This window comes from Ctenopharyngodon idella, chromosome 22 (assembly GCF_019924925.1).
Source record: "Ctenopharyngodon idella isolate HZGC_01 chromosome 22, HZGC01, whole genome shotgun sequence".
In the NCBI taxonomy this organism is placed as follows: domain Eukaryota; kingdom Metazoa; phylum Chordata; class Actinopteri; order Cypriniformes; family Xenocyprididae; genus Ctenopharyngodon; species Ctenopharyngodon idella.
In genome coordinates this window covers 14,888,048-14,902,078 of record NC_067241.1, presented here as the reverse complement: position 1 = coordinate 14,902,078, position 14,031 = coordinate 14,888,048, and the positions used below count along the sequence as shown (strand labels likewise).

Sequence of the window (14,031 nt, the reverse complement as noted above, 5' to 3'; positions counted from 1 at the left end):
TGGATTTTATGTTTGGCGGTAGGCTACCTTCCTTAAAATACCTTGGAACATCATGTAATAAATACAATGATTGATCAATTTAGTAATCATTCCGTTATATTTATCAAACATCTGTATCTGATGCAACAACTTCCACATTTTGTTAATAGCATTTCATGTTTAAGCAGACGTGAAAGTAGCCTACCTATCCCAAAATTTGTAGGAAAAAAAGTTAATGAGAAGTGAGCTTGGTTTTGATAATTTTCCTGAGAACTCCTGGTGTGAACTGCTTCTCACTTACATCACATGTAAATGAATAGCTAGATTATATATAGTTCTTGTAATCTTGTTCTTATACTTGTAATTCTTATAGTGTCGTTTTAGATTAATTTTGTCATAAGTTTCCGTGTCGATAAAAGGCGTTGTCTGTCTGAAAGTGCGGTTTTTTTTCTGGAAACGAATGCGAAAACGAAAGCATAAGGTTTGGCTCGCGAATCATTTTTTTGAGATCGGTTCTTTGCAATGAATCGATTGAACCGCGAATCGTACAGGTTATGAACGCCAGGACCGCAAAACGGCAACAACTTAAATTTCACAGTTGACTGATACATTTTCACAACTGGCGTACAAAGGGTGTAAACATTAATGTGTGATAGGCGGCAGGCCTATATTTCAAAGAGGAGCATGATTTTACCACAACTGAACAAAACACGCTGCGCATTGTGCTTTTTGTAAGTAGCGATATCAACAAACCGAGAAATTCACGTATAACTACCATTAAAATGGTGGTAAATCGCTACATTATTAAAATGATGATTAAAAAGAATAAACGAATCATTTAAACAGATTCACTTAAGTTCAAAAGAATCGGTTCAGTAAAATGATTCATATCCAAATGAGTCGTGTACTAGTTTCGATTCGTTTAAATGCCTTTAACTTCGTTCAAAGTAGGCTGATCTATTTTGTTTGTATTTTACCGACTGTTTCGCTACAGATGTGTTACCAAACGGGTCAGTGACTTTATTACATTACATTAACGGAATTTCACTTTCATAATTCAAGATTGGTCACATATCACTCGTTAAAAATGACACAAAACGGTACGGGAGGATCGGACAACATGATACTGTACAGTGCAGTGGTCGCTAAAGGAGCACCAGAATCATCCGATACACGTGAGTAAAAGATCATTTTAATACTGATACTTTTATCCAAAGATAATTACAGTTCACTCGACAGTTTACACAGTCAGTCTGTGACGATATGAATCAACCCTTCTGGTAATAATAATAAATATAGCTCCATGGGTACCTTTTTGTAAACGAGACTTTCAATCTACAATCTTTACGTTAATAACTACGGAGCCCCTAAAGGGACATGGTGAAGGTAAACATATTTGTCAATGCTTTTGCGTTCCCCGGAGAAACTTGCGTTCCCTCGCAAAAACTTTTGCGTTCTCACAAAGAGCTCTCCCATGTCATTTTTTCCCCCACCACCATGTACATTTAGGGGATCCGTAATTATTACAGACCAGCCTAACCACTATAATTTCAGAATTGCCCATATGCTGTTGTACTGCATGTTATAGTTAAATTAAATAAATAGTAATCAGTTCTTTTTTTCTATATATGACCCATCAATCAATACCTTCAGAACCACGCTCTAACCTGATGAAGCTGAAGAAATCACTTCGGGATCTGATGACCCAATATCCTGAAGGCATCACTATGAGTAAAGCTCGCAGGTTCTGCCCGCTCCTCCTTGACCCAGAGCTGCTGAAGAACCACGCTTCTGTCCGCCACCTCTTGGCATCCATGCCTGATGTGGTGAGACTATGGGGATTAGGTGTCCAGACATTCCTTCTCCCCGCTGACACTAAACTATAGGACAGGAGAAGTCTGGACTCTGGAGGGATAGCCATTGTTTACAGATAAATTCTTTCACAATACTCTGCCATCAAAAAACAGGACACTTGACTAGATGACCAAAGCAGCCACTACAAATGTGGACCTCTCCAACTTGGGCTGGATGACCACAGACAACAGTAATAAGGACAAATGGATTTTACCTACCACATCTTTTTTAACCACATTTTGACCAGATGAAGAATTTTTAATTATATTATAGAAATCGCTGTGTTTACATCTTTGAAGACCACAAAAGCACTTAATTCTTGTGTGGTCACATACAAATCAGGAAATAACAGCGAAATGTATCCTATATTTATAGCATTATAACTTTGAATAATCATATTTACACAACTCTTTAAATGTTTTATAAGAAATGTTCACAAGAAATTGTTAACTTTATATTTTTAATTAGATACTATAGTATATATATTTTTAATTAGATACTAAGACAACTGAAAACTCATCTCTTTCATGAGCACTTAACCTCATCTTAATAAAAAAAAAAAAAAAAAAAAAAAAAATTTATACCTATCCTTTCACTTCCTCTAATCCCTCTCCCTACTCTGAGCATTACCTAAGACTTGTATTGTGAGCACTTTTTGTGTCTATTTGCCTCGTCATGACGACTCGCTTGTTGTATTCCTCACTTGTAAGTTGCTTTGGATAAAAGCGTCTGCTAAATGAGTAAATGTAAATGTAAATGTATAGTAAATACATGCATTCTTCTAAAATGACACTGAAGGTTTGATACAATATTGTCAAAAGGGATCTGCATTAAATGAAAATTTGATTTTAAAGCATTTGTGTGTTTTTTCAATATGAATGGATTTTTGGGGGCATATAGTACCACATGATGCATTAACTCTACCAGTTCTACAATTTTAAACATGCACACTTAACAGGGTGTGTTACAGCTCCACCTGAACAGCCATACATCTAGTTTAGACCTGTACAGACTTGTCTGTAGTGATATAAGCTGTCACATGAGAGATTACATCACGAGAGAAAAAAGCATTTCAGTGGTATTACATCACTGCAGTCATTTATTGTCATATCAGATTCTACACTTTACAACAAATAGTACAGCATCTTTTTTTCAAAACCATAACTATTAAACTAAAATATAATTCCTTAGATAAAAAAGCTGTCTAAAACAGCTACAAAAGCTTTGGAAACTCCCTTAAAGGGGTAGTTCACCCAAAAATGGAAAGTATACCATGATTTACTCACCCTCAAGCCATCCTAGGTGTAAATGACTATCTTCTTTCAGATTAAAACAGTCAGAGTTATATTATAAAATATCTTGACTCTTCCAAGCTTTATAATGGGGCTCAAGATTTTGAAGTCTGAAAAAGTGCATTCATCCATCATAAAAGTAATCCATATGACTTCAGGGAATTAATAAAGGCCTTCTGAAGCGAAGCGATGGGTTTTTGTAAGAAAAATATCCATATTTAAAGGGGTCTTTGATTATGATTTCACTTTTTTAACTTTAGTTAGTGTGTAATGTTGCTGTTTGAGCATACATCTGCAAAGTTACGACGCTCAAAGTTCAATGCATAGGGAGATATTTTCTCTGTTTAAGGACGACAAACGCTTCTTCCCGGGTTAGTGACATCACTAATCCTAAAATTTACATAAACCCCAGCCCTGAGAACACGCAACAAATGTAAGGATGAACAGTTACTGACAATCCTCATTTTGGCTGCGTGAGATTCTCCAGCTTTGTTGTTGTTGAGCAACCGAAGCGTGAGCTGTTAAAGCTCCGCCCTCTTCTGGAAAGTGGCTGGGAGCAGCAGCTCATTTGCATTTAAAGGGACACACACAAAAATGGTGTGTTTTTGCTCACACCCAAATAGGGGCAAATTTGACAAGCTATAATAAATGATCTGTGGGGTATTTTGAGCTGAAACTTCACAGACACATTCTGGGGACACCAGAGACTTATATTACATCTTGTAAAAGGGGCATAATAGGTCCCCTTTAAAACTTTATAAACTATAATAACTAGCTTCCAGCAGATGGCCTACACAAATCGACTTACAGTGGAAGAGTAACCTCTGAAGAATTAAATAACCTCATGACTTACTGACGAACGAATGCGGAAGCACAGAGGATAGAGCAAAACAAAACACTGGTCACGAATTAGAAGTCTAAAATGAGAAATGTTAAAGAGAAATGTCAGAGGATTTCGATACAAGAGAAGAGGAGCTTGAGCCATATTTGTTTGAACCGCGAGATACTCCTACATTATGCGTCATACATCGCGCCACGGGTTACTCTTGTGACACAAGTCGGCTTGTGTAGGCCGTCTGCAGAAAGCTAGTTATTTTAGTTTTTAATGTTTTAAATATGTATATATTTTTTCTTACAAAAAAAACATCGCTTTGTTTCAGAAGGCCGTTATTAACTCTCTTGAGCCGTATGGATTATTTTTATGATGGATGGATGCATTTATTTGGGGTTTCAAAATCTCACGCCCCGTTCACTACCATTATAAAGCCTGAAAGAGCAAGGATATTTTTTAATACAACTCTGATTGTGTTCATCTGAAAGAAGATAATCATATACACCTAGGATGTCTTGAGGGTGAGTAAATCATGCGATAATTTTCATTTTTGGGTGAACTATCTCTTTAATGTCAGAAAGATTACTGATGGTCAATCTTAGGAGCCTCTGCTGTGGCAGATGATGTCGTATGGCTCAGGAGAGCGGACCAAACTGACAATCCCATTCATGTCTGGCTTCTGCACACCAGGTGGCCAGGAGAAACGAATCCGCTGCAAGAGAGAAGTGATGAAGACGAAGAGCTCCATCTTCGCCAGGGTCTCACCGAGACACACCCTCGGACCTGATAAATGGAGATAAAACACAATCTGTTTCAACCTAGCTGCGTTCGCTCTTGGTCTACTGATGTTGCAGTCACAGGTGACTCACCCAAGGAGAAAGGGATGAAAGACTCTGGTTTGAAGAAATGTCCGTTATCGTCTAAGAAATTCTCTGGGTTAAAAGTGTCTGGATACTTCCAGTGCTCCTTATTAGTTAAAATTGCTGTTAAGTTGGTCAGTATCTCGGTGCCCTAAAAAGACGATATTTGTTAGTGGAACAATTTCAGTCAAGTAAAACACATCCAGGCTCCATTCATTACCTTGGGAATGTCGTATCCTCGTAGTTTTGTGGGCTGAGTTGTTTCATGCATCAGGTTAGTGGGTACAATGTTGCCAAAGCGCTGAAACTCATGAACAGTGGCGTTGGTGTACGGTAGTTTGTCACGGTCATCCATGCTGGGCATGCGGTCGTAACCCAGTACCCGAACAATCTCCTCATGACATCGCTCTGTAACGAAATTTAAGTTCATGTGTGTACGTTTCTCAGTGTTAAAATACAACAAGTAAGCCACTGGAAGGTTGATTTCCTGAAGAGTTGAAACACTGTGGTTCTTTAAAAACCTTGTTTACACCTGGTATTAAGGTGTGTTTTGGTTGATTGGCTCACAAGTGGATGATGCTAAATACAGGTGTAAATGGGCTCAAACATTTTGAGCTTGTCCACTTTCGACCACTTCCAGAGGTAGTTGATAACGCATTCGACCGGATTGCTTTCATAGTGTAGACGCTCATGTGATCAAATGTGTTCAAACAGCCACAAAAGACTGCCTGCTCTCCGCCTACTCTCCTAATGCGTAAACATTATGGGAAAAGCTCTAGCCAGTTTGGTTTGAAGATTAAAAAAACGTACCAAGCACAATGTTCTCTCACCATTCCTGATTTCTAACACACACTCACAGTGTTCAGCGTGGTCTTTCGTCTATCAGAGCAGAAACAAAAGTCGCTGCTCTCTGTGTTTAACCGTCGTCTCCATGCGTGTTCATATGTAAATTGCGTGAGCTTATTTTGTTCATTAGATAGAAAGATCCGAAAAAGCCCATCCATTTACTCACCCATAGACCCTCCCCTCAAAGAAATCAGGACAGAAAGTGGTTGAAAGTGGACAAAAGAGACAGACTGAAACACCAGGTCCAAACGGTTATGTGTCTCCCTCGTCTACTTGTGATCGACCAAAACGCATCTTAATACAAGGTGTAAACAGGGCCTAACTCAAACAATGGTGTGTTTGGGATGGGACTACTTGTGTGGTACAATGAAAATATCAACCTAGTTGCATTTACAAATTATACAATATTTTCCCAATTCAGCATTTCTATTTTGGCCACTTTGGCAACAAAATACCAATAGGGGTGCCATGAACTTGCAACTGGTAATAAACACATTTGTGACACATTGCACCAGGTTTGGCATCAAGAAGACCATATGTCAATGTTTTTTGTCCATCTCAAAACCAATCGTGACATGCCAAGCCAAGTTTGAATATCCAAAAGTACAAATGAGATTCGAGAGCTGTGGAGGAGGTGATTTTCATTGAATAATGACTAAAATTTGGTTTGTTCCTCAAACAAAGCAATTGACTCTGATAAAAGACAGAATTCTCACTTTTAGGTAAACCAACCCTTAAAATGTACAGAACAGAACACTTTCTTTACTTATCACCTTTACCATTAATAATGTTAAAGGGGTCCTTAATTATGATTTCACTTTTTTAACTTTAGTTAGTGTGTAATGTTGCTGTTTGAGCATAAACAACATCTGCAAAGTTACGACGCTCAAAGTTCAATGCAAAGGGAGATATTTTCTTTTAAAGAAATCGCTTTTTAAGGACTACAATTTTGGCTGCGTGAGATTCTCCAGCTTTGTTCTTGTTGAGCAACCGAAGCGTGAGCTGTTAAAGCTCCGCCCTCTTCTGGAAAGGGGGCCGGGAGCAGCAGCTCATTTGCATTTAAAGGGACACACACAAAAACTGTGTGTTTTTGCTCACACCCAAATAGGGGCAAATTTGACAAGCTATAATAAATGATCTGTGGGGTATTTTGAGCTGAAACTTCACAGACACATTCTGGGGAAACCAGAGGCTTATATTACATCTTGTACAAGGAGCATTATAGGTCCCCTTTAAGCCCAAAAGTACCTTGTACATCTGGGTTTTGTGTCAAGTAGATGAGCCCCCATCTGATGGTGGTCGATGTGGTGTCGGTTCCAGCCAGGAACAAATCAGCTACTGACATAACCATGTTCTCCTCATGAAACGTAGAGTCCTCGATGGACTTTTGCTGCTCCAACGAAAACAGAAAGCATTTCAATTGATCCACGCACATTTAGTTACCTAGCAGCCTACTGTGATTTAACCTTGTAGGATATTGTTAGTGCTGGAACAAAATTCCTATCAGGGTTAGAAATGGAACTGGGGCTTGAAGAACCTTCAAATTTTATGGGTTTTTAGTAACAAAAGATGTTTTTTTCTTGGCAAAATCGCTGCCACCTTTCCAAGTAGTAACTACCTTCAAAGAGTGAATTATACAATTTCTAGTGTGGGTGGTCATGATGATCTCACTTTCTCAATCTCCAGCAGGTAGGCATCAATGTAGTCTCGAGGACTGTCTGGATCCAGAGTTTCTCGGTGTGCTTTGACCGCTTCCCTGAAGAAATCCTTCAACTCTTCGCCATTCTGATAGATTTTCTGGTGTGGCCCTGGGAAATATTTGATGATGGGAAGCAAGTTAAACACCTGGAAAAGAAAAAGGCTACAGATAACTATGCGGCATTAACAGCAGAAGTTTAGTTTCAACTTGCTCCAAAACACCTGCCTAGAAATTTATTGTAATTCTGAAGATATTTCCTGCTTCTTAAATCGCATACTCTCAGAGTAGGTACTTCTTTTGAGTAATTGCTTCGTGATCATTAAAAAAAGTACTCTACCATAGCCTCTTGGGATAGTAAAGTGTCTACTGGATGCACACTTCAGAATTTAGCTGGAAATGCAATGCCTGGCCAAAAAAAGTCACTTTTTCGATTTAATTAGGTAAATACTTCAGTATTGCTTATTATTATGCTTCTACCATGTTATATGTTACAGTTTTTTTTTTACCCTAATTTATGGTATGTGTAGCTTTTCATTTCTTAAATAACCATGTAGGAAGACACATCATGGCCATATTCCAGGATGTTTCATCAGGCTTAAAGTGTGAAAGAATGGTTGGGAGGGAGCATGAAGAATCATTTTTTTCTGAGTCCAGATCTTAAACTCATTGAAAGTCTTTGGGATATGCTGGAGTAGACTTTACAGAGTGCTGACTCTTGCATTGTCAATACAAGATCTTGACCAAAAATTGATGCACACCTTGATGGAAAAAAAAAATGTTGTGATGTTATTACCATCAAGAGGTGCATATGGCCATTTTCCAGGATGACATATAACTTTCAAAAAGCTGAGGTTTTGATGCAGCATGAGTGACCGCTGGTAAAGTTTGATAAGTTTTTGCTAAAGAGTAAAAATGCAATGTTTTGACAACCTATGGGAATCAAGTGTGCTGCACAAGTTCTGAAAAGTAAAGCTAAGTCATTTCAATCGCCCCCTGGTGGCTGGCTGCAGTATAGGTCATAAACCCCACCCTCTCCATGTAATCGAATGGGACACGAGCCAAACTAAAAAATCCAATTACATTTCAAATACATTTTTTTCCAAAGGTGGTTTCTGTCATTTTAGGTAGTTCTCATCACACAGACCTATGTTCAAGTGTTTGTTTTCTCAGTAAGTTTGGTTTTTGTTAGTTGTTTGATGCTATAAAAATGGGGTATAACGTCATGATTGACAGCTGTGCTAGCAATTGAGTCTGCGAGAGTGGGAGTGTGGGCGGGACCTCGATGCCGCGGCTCCACCTCAGTATCGCTACTGCACAGACTCTGGCTCCGAACAACGCAATCGACAACAACCGTTACTGGGATATTTTGGCTCCATTTGAAGGAAGCGAAGAGGTCCATCTTTTTTAGTCTATGATTGAGACAGTAGAGCGAGATCCAGTTGGATACTAGGAAAGTGCTAAGCTAAAAACATATTTAACACTTGTTCATACCTGCCCAACAAGTGATCCTGTACGATTGACGTTCTCCTTCAGGATTTCCAGAAGGTATGCGAAGCGCTTGTTATCATAGTCGAACCGATCCCCAAACACGATGGAACAGATAATGTTGGAAACAGCATTGTATATTGCATGTTGAGGGTCGAAAGGCTTGCCTGCAACAAAGAAAACCACATGTTAGTTTTTGGCAAAGAGCATATTAATAGTTTAAAGAGAATCTTCGCTATTTGAAATTATAGCTAGCTTGCTAAATAACACATCTGGTTTAATAGCATTTGAAGCTAACCTGAATACTAAGGGCCAGATTTATTAACTGCTTATGCCAGCGCAGACCTTCTTTTGGCGTTAAAAAAAATTACTGTCAAGATTTCCTAAAGACACGCAGTGAAAAATTAGAGCTGAATTTTTGCGGCTGACCTTATTGCATATTTATTTGTAGGAGTTTCCCTTTCAGACGCTAAATTTATAGGTGGAAAGTATTTAAATGAATCATGCAAAGTGATTTACTAAGGTTTACGCTAGTCAATTTTCTGGTATTTCCAGCATTATTTAACGCCCCAAAAGCATGACGCTAATTTGTGCTGCTCTTTGTTGAAATGATCCGGTTGTGTCTAGGTTCTTTAATCTGCATGTCGTCAGTAGATCACGAGCAGAACTTTCCACTCCCATCAGCGCTTTTTTGGAATTGCGCTCTCACGCTAGTAAATCTGGCACTAAGGCTTGTTACCGCCACAGCGCACTTGTTTTGACTAAGCACATATAGCATGTTTAAAGTTTGTTTAAAACTCGGACTCAACAAGGACGAGGTGGGACATGACCTCTAAACACTGAAAACAGTCACAGACTAAAATCCTCAATAACCTTCTGATTTGAGCATTTCAGAAAGCAGGTAACTGCTTTCCTCTGTCACGCGTTCCTCCACAGACTTCCTTCCAAGGCCAAAGTTCCTGAGCGTGTGCAGAGCAAACCGTCTCTGCTGCCTCCAGGCGTGACCAAACGTGACCATTATTATACCTGATGGAAAGAGAACAGACCTTCAGTGTTATGAGGAAATACATAGACCAGTTGAACAAAGAAAGACAGATAACTTAACCAGATGCATAGGTCTACCAGCCCTAAACATCTTGACCAAGACAGTCTACCAAGTCGACCTTGGCCTCATTGGCTGGTAGAGTCCCATGTCCAGACTAGCACTAGACTGCTTAAGGCCCAGAACCAGACCAAGACCACATTAATGCAGTCTTGAGAGGTTTCAAGTGTCAACTTCCCTGGCTGGTTGCTCAACTGATCAAGTCTAGCTTCAGCAGACTATAACAACCATGTAAGAAGCTGGTTTTAGCTTCATTTTTCAGTAGAGTTAGATACAGCAACTATTACAATCTTACAATTAATTTGCTTTTTCCATTTCATCAAAATTTGGATGTACTAGTACCCAGGGCTTGACATTAACTTTTTTTGCTCACAAGCCACTGTGGCTAGTGGTTTTCCAAAGTTATTAGCCACTCAGCATTTTCACTGGCCACAATTTTGACATTGATACCATGTGGAAAAACTGCCATATAGATATTTTTAATATCATCTCATAATTTGGCAGCTGGTAAATTAGGCTGCTGTCACTTTAAGAACTGGTGCACGGATCCATTATACTGTTACACATGTGTTTTCTCTCTCAAAGAACTTAAAATACAACTGAGTGTGTTTACATGAATACTCGACTGGCATTTTGACAATATTTTGTGTGTATTGACTGTGGTTGATTATGATTTCATGAACGGCTGGTAGGGACTGCAACTAGCTTTTCCCCGGGTTTGTGACATCACAAACCCCAAAATTTACATAAACCCCGCCCCCGAGAACACGCAACAAAGGGGGTGAGGCCATGTTGGGCTGCTTTAGAGAAGAGGAAGAGTTGTAGAGTGTTGTTGCCATGCCGTCATTTTTTGCTGGACTGCTTTACAAACGAGGGTCAATTCAATGCTGGATTTGCACAAAAGATTAACATGACGGCACATGCTAGTCGATGAGTTGAATCAACTCGACAGCAACTACATAAATTTATCCACTAACCATTCAGAAATGTCCAGTTTCATTCTAAAAGTTGTAACTTCTTCCTGAGTCTCTCCATCAGTGTCGACTCCGGTTTGAACAATGTAAGGCTGAACACCGTTACTGACAATCCTCATTTTGGCTGTGTGAGATTCTCCAGCTTTGTTGTTGTTGAGCGACCGAAGCGTGAGCTGTTAAAGCTCCGCCCTCTTCTGGAAAGCAGCCAAGAGCAGCAGCTCATTTGCATTTAAAGGGACACACACAAAAACGGCGTGATTTTGCTCACACCCAAATAGGGGCAAATTTGACAAGCTATAATAAATGATCTGTGGGGTATTTTGAGCTAAAACTTCACAGACACATTCTGGGGACACCAGAGACTTATATTACATCTTGTAAAAGGGCCATTATAGGTCCCCTTTAATCTCAATAAGCAGTAAAAAAAAAGAACTCAATTTAGTACTGAGAGGTGGCTTTATGTGTGCGCACTTTGGGTGTGAACACAAAATCTGCTGGAAAGAGTAAAATTATGCACAGTGTGCGCTGAAGCTGAAATTCAAGCCCTGTAACACCAACAATATTCATCCGGAGCAAATGAAACGAGTGAGTGAGGGGAGGCGGGTTTGTGTGTTAACTCAATGTCGGAGAGATGAGAGAGAGAGAAAGAGCAGCTGGTATTGTGTAACTATTCTGTGGAAAATGAGTATTGGAGGCGTTTTAGATATCAAAATATCAATACTTTTGACAAAACTACTATTATTTCAGATGCCTTTTTAAGACTACAAAAGAAAAATGTATTATATATAAAATTGAACCAACCAAATTGGCTAGTAGGAGTGACTGTGTTACACGGGTTGGCGGGTGTTGATGTCAAGCCCCACTAGTATCCTACAACATCAACATTTTCAAATTGATTTTCAGTACAATGTATTACTGACCATATCCATTAGTAATCCAGTTTAAAACTGGTACAGGCGGCCTTCCTGAAAAAGATGAACCATTTTGGACCAGGGCTTCCTTCGTGACCTGGATTGTGTTGAGGAGTATCGCTGGCTTCCTCCCGAGATACAAAGTGGTCATCTCTCCATACTGAGGCATCTACTCAGAGAAGATTTCACAGCACTTCAACACAACTAAAGTGGTTTAGACATCATCTCACTTGTAAAAGAAGTCAACATAGCACAAGAAGAACATAAGACACAAAAACAACAAGCTCAAAGCAAAGACTCACTGATCTCAGGAACTCCATTGGGTTCTTTAAAAATTGTGGTATGGTACCCACAAAAGGCAGAGGTCTGGGACCAGGAGGAGTTTGACCTTTGTAGGAATTAATCCTGAAGATCTCAAACAGAACCAGAAAGATCAAGCCCAAAAACAGAGCCAGACCTACAGAGGTCAGGTCTAACTTCACGAGAGTCGTCCACATGATGACAGAGTCCTTTCAGGACAAACACAAGAGCAGCGGACAACTGTGGGCTTTATAAACAGAGCCAAAGAGGGAGGAGACAGTGGGAGAGTAAGTTTGACATGCCAGTGCATGCTTGTGTTGTAGTTATACTAGTTATTACCGCTAATGCTTCAAGGTTCAATCTAAACATTCAAGACAAGATTATACTTCTGAAAAACACTAATTTTCCCTTTATAAACATACTAGCTAGATCCAAGTGAAGTTCATTCACTGTAAAGCCAGGCAAGTTTAGTAAATAACTGACTAGCTCAAAGCTCTCTTCTGCATGTTAATGGGAACGGACAAGTCTACACCCTAATCTCGTCTTTGTTATTGAGATTAGGCAAGAGGCCTGGAAAGGGGTGTAAAGGTAACAGAAAAATTATAGCAAAGGTAAAGCACGAGTTTTCAGTTTAGATTGTCATGCACAGTCATGCAATTCCTTATACATTTTGAATAAATATAAAATAAAAGGAAACACGGCAGCATGTTGGTTTGCTTTTTCTTTATTTATTTTTTTGGTCTTTTCTTGATTTTTTTTCCTGCTCTTTTTTTGTCTGTTTTTTGGTTTGCTATAGGGAAGAGTTTGGCACTACATAATTGTCTTATTGGGTTGTTATGTTTGATTTTCCTATCTAAAGCCTTTGTCCTTATGCAAGCAAAATAGGAATACGGCTAATAAAAATAAAGTGAATACATTTTAAATCCTTATTTTACACATAAAATAAAAACACTTTTTTGGACCCCTCCAAAAATAGGGGTATTAAAATATTTGACATTTTGTATCACAAATCAATGTGATGATACACACAGAGAAATAAAAGGAAAATAAAACATAAAAACTGTACAAAAATGATAAAATCCATTTTAAAAAGTTTCCAAATGACCAAATGATGCAAAGTTAGTCTTTTTTCTATAAGGACCTTGGGCATTGGTTTACAAAGTAAAGTGTCTTTTCTTCATTTCTTCTGTTGAATGTAGTTGAGATTGCCGTGCCGGCCGTGTTGAATAAGCGGGTAATGTTGATTTGCCACCACAGAACCTGCAAGAGGGGCAGAAATGGGCGGTTACAAGCAGATACATTTCCTGATTTCTCAGTCAGGTGCAAACAAATCACGTTGGTTTGCTTTTTCTTGCTTTTTTATTTTTGGTATTTTCTAGATTTTTTTTCTGCTCATTTTTGTCTGTTTTCTTGGTTTGCTGTAGGAAAGGTTTTTGGCACGTAACAAAACAAACAAAACAAATAATAAAATTTTTTTTAAAAAAAATAAACCCAAAACATAAAATAAAAAAACAAAATAAAAAAAATGAAACAAAACAAAATAAAATACAAAATAAAATAAAAATAAAAACTACCAAACCAAACCAAAACCAGATTCATGATGACAAGACATAAAAATACAAAGATATGCTTAACTATTTGAGTGTTTTATTTTCAACATGTCCCACAAACAGAAGAGAACTGGTACCTTGTGAGATGAAGGGTTTGTTGGGCTGCTGCAGGTAGGGTGGCAGACGGTAGGGCATGAAGGATGGAGACAGGGAATACGGAGCGGCACCGCCGTGCTCCCAGGATCTAGAGCCCGGACTCACACCCCCAAACTGAGATGGGAAATTAGGATCTGAGATGGAGAGAGAGAGAACCATGAACAAATGGCTATGTAATATAAACGACAACA

At 38.8% G+C, this 14,031-nt stretch overlaps 2 protein-coding genes and 1 long non-coding RNA gene across 3 annotated transcripts in view; 1 reads left to right on the top strand and 2 right to left on the bottom strand.

Moving 5' to 3' along the window:
• The first annotated feature begins 886 nt into the window (after nt 1-886).
• LOC127505508 (uncharacterized) lies at nt 887-6,709 on the top strand. Its single transcript, XR_007927725.1, has 3 exons — nt 887-1,154; nt 1,633-3,671; nt 6,695-6,709. It is a non-coding gene; the product is annotated as an uncharacterized LOC127505508 (long non-coding RNA).
• Nucleotides 2,915-12,693, bottom strand: LOC127505503 (cytochrome P450 2B19-like). The gene is made up of 9 exons (XM_051881090.1): nt 12,137-12,693; nt 11,844-12,003; nt 9,721-9,873; nt 8,854-9,014; nt 7,335-7,508; nt 6,912-7,053; nt 5,038-5,225; nt 4,827-4,968; nt 2,915-4,740 (listed from the first exon to the last, which is right to left on the bottom strand). Exons 1-9 carry the CDS (start codon nt 12,329-12,331, stop codon nt 4,556-4,558), a joined length of 1,500 nt encoding a protein of 499 aa, XP_051737050.1. The 5' UTR covers nt 12,332-12,693; the 3' UTR covers nt 2,915-4,555.
• A 149-nt stretch (nt 12,694-12,842) lies between these two features.
• Nucleotides 12,843-14,031, bottom strand: part of tut4 (terminal uridylyl transferase 4) — a 30,019-nt gene continuing 28,830 nt past the window's right edge. The window contains exons 29-30 of the mRNA XM_051881086.1: nt 13,822-13,974; nt 12,843-13,394 (exon numbers count right to left, since the gene is read on the bottom strand). Of these exons, the coding sequence (XP_051737046.1) occupies nt 13,312-13,394; nt 13,822-13,974 (236 nt within the window). The 3' untranslated portion in view covers nt 12,843-13,311. The remainder of the gene's footprint in view (nt 13,395-13,821; nt 13,975-14,031) is intronic.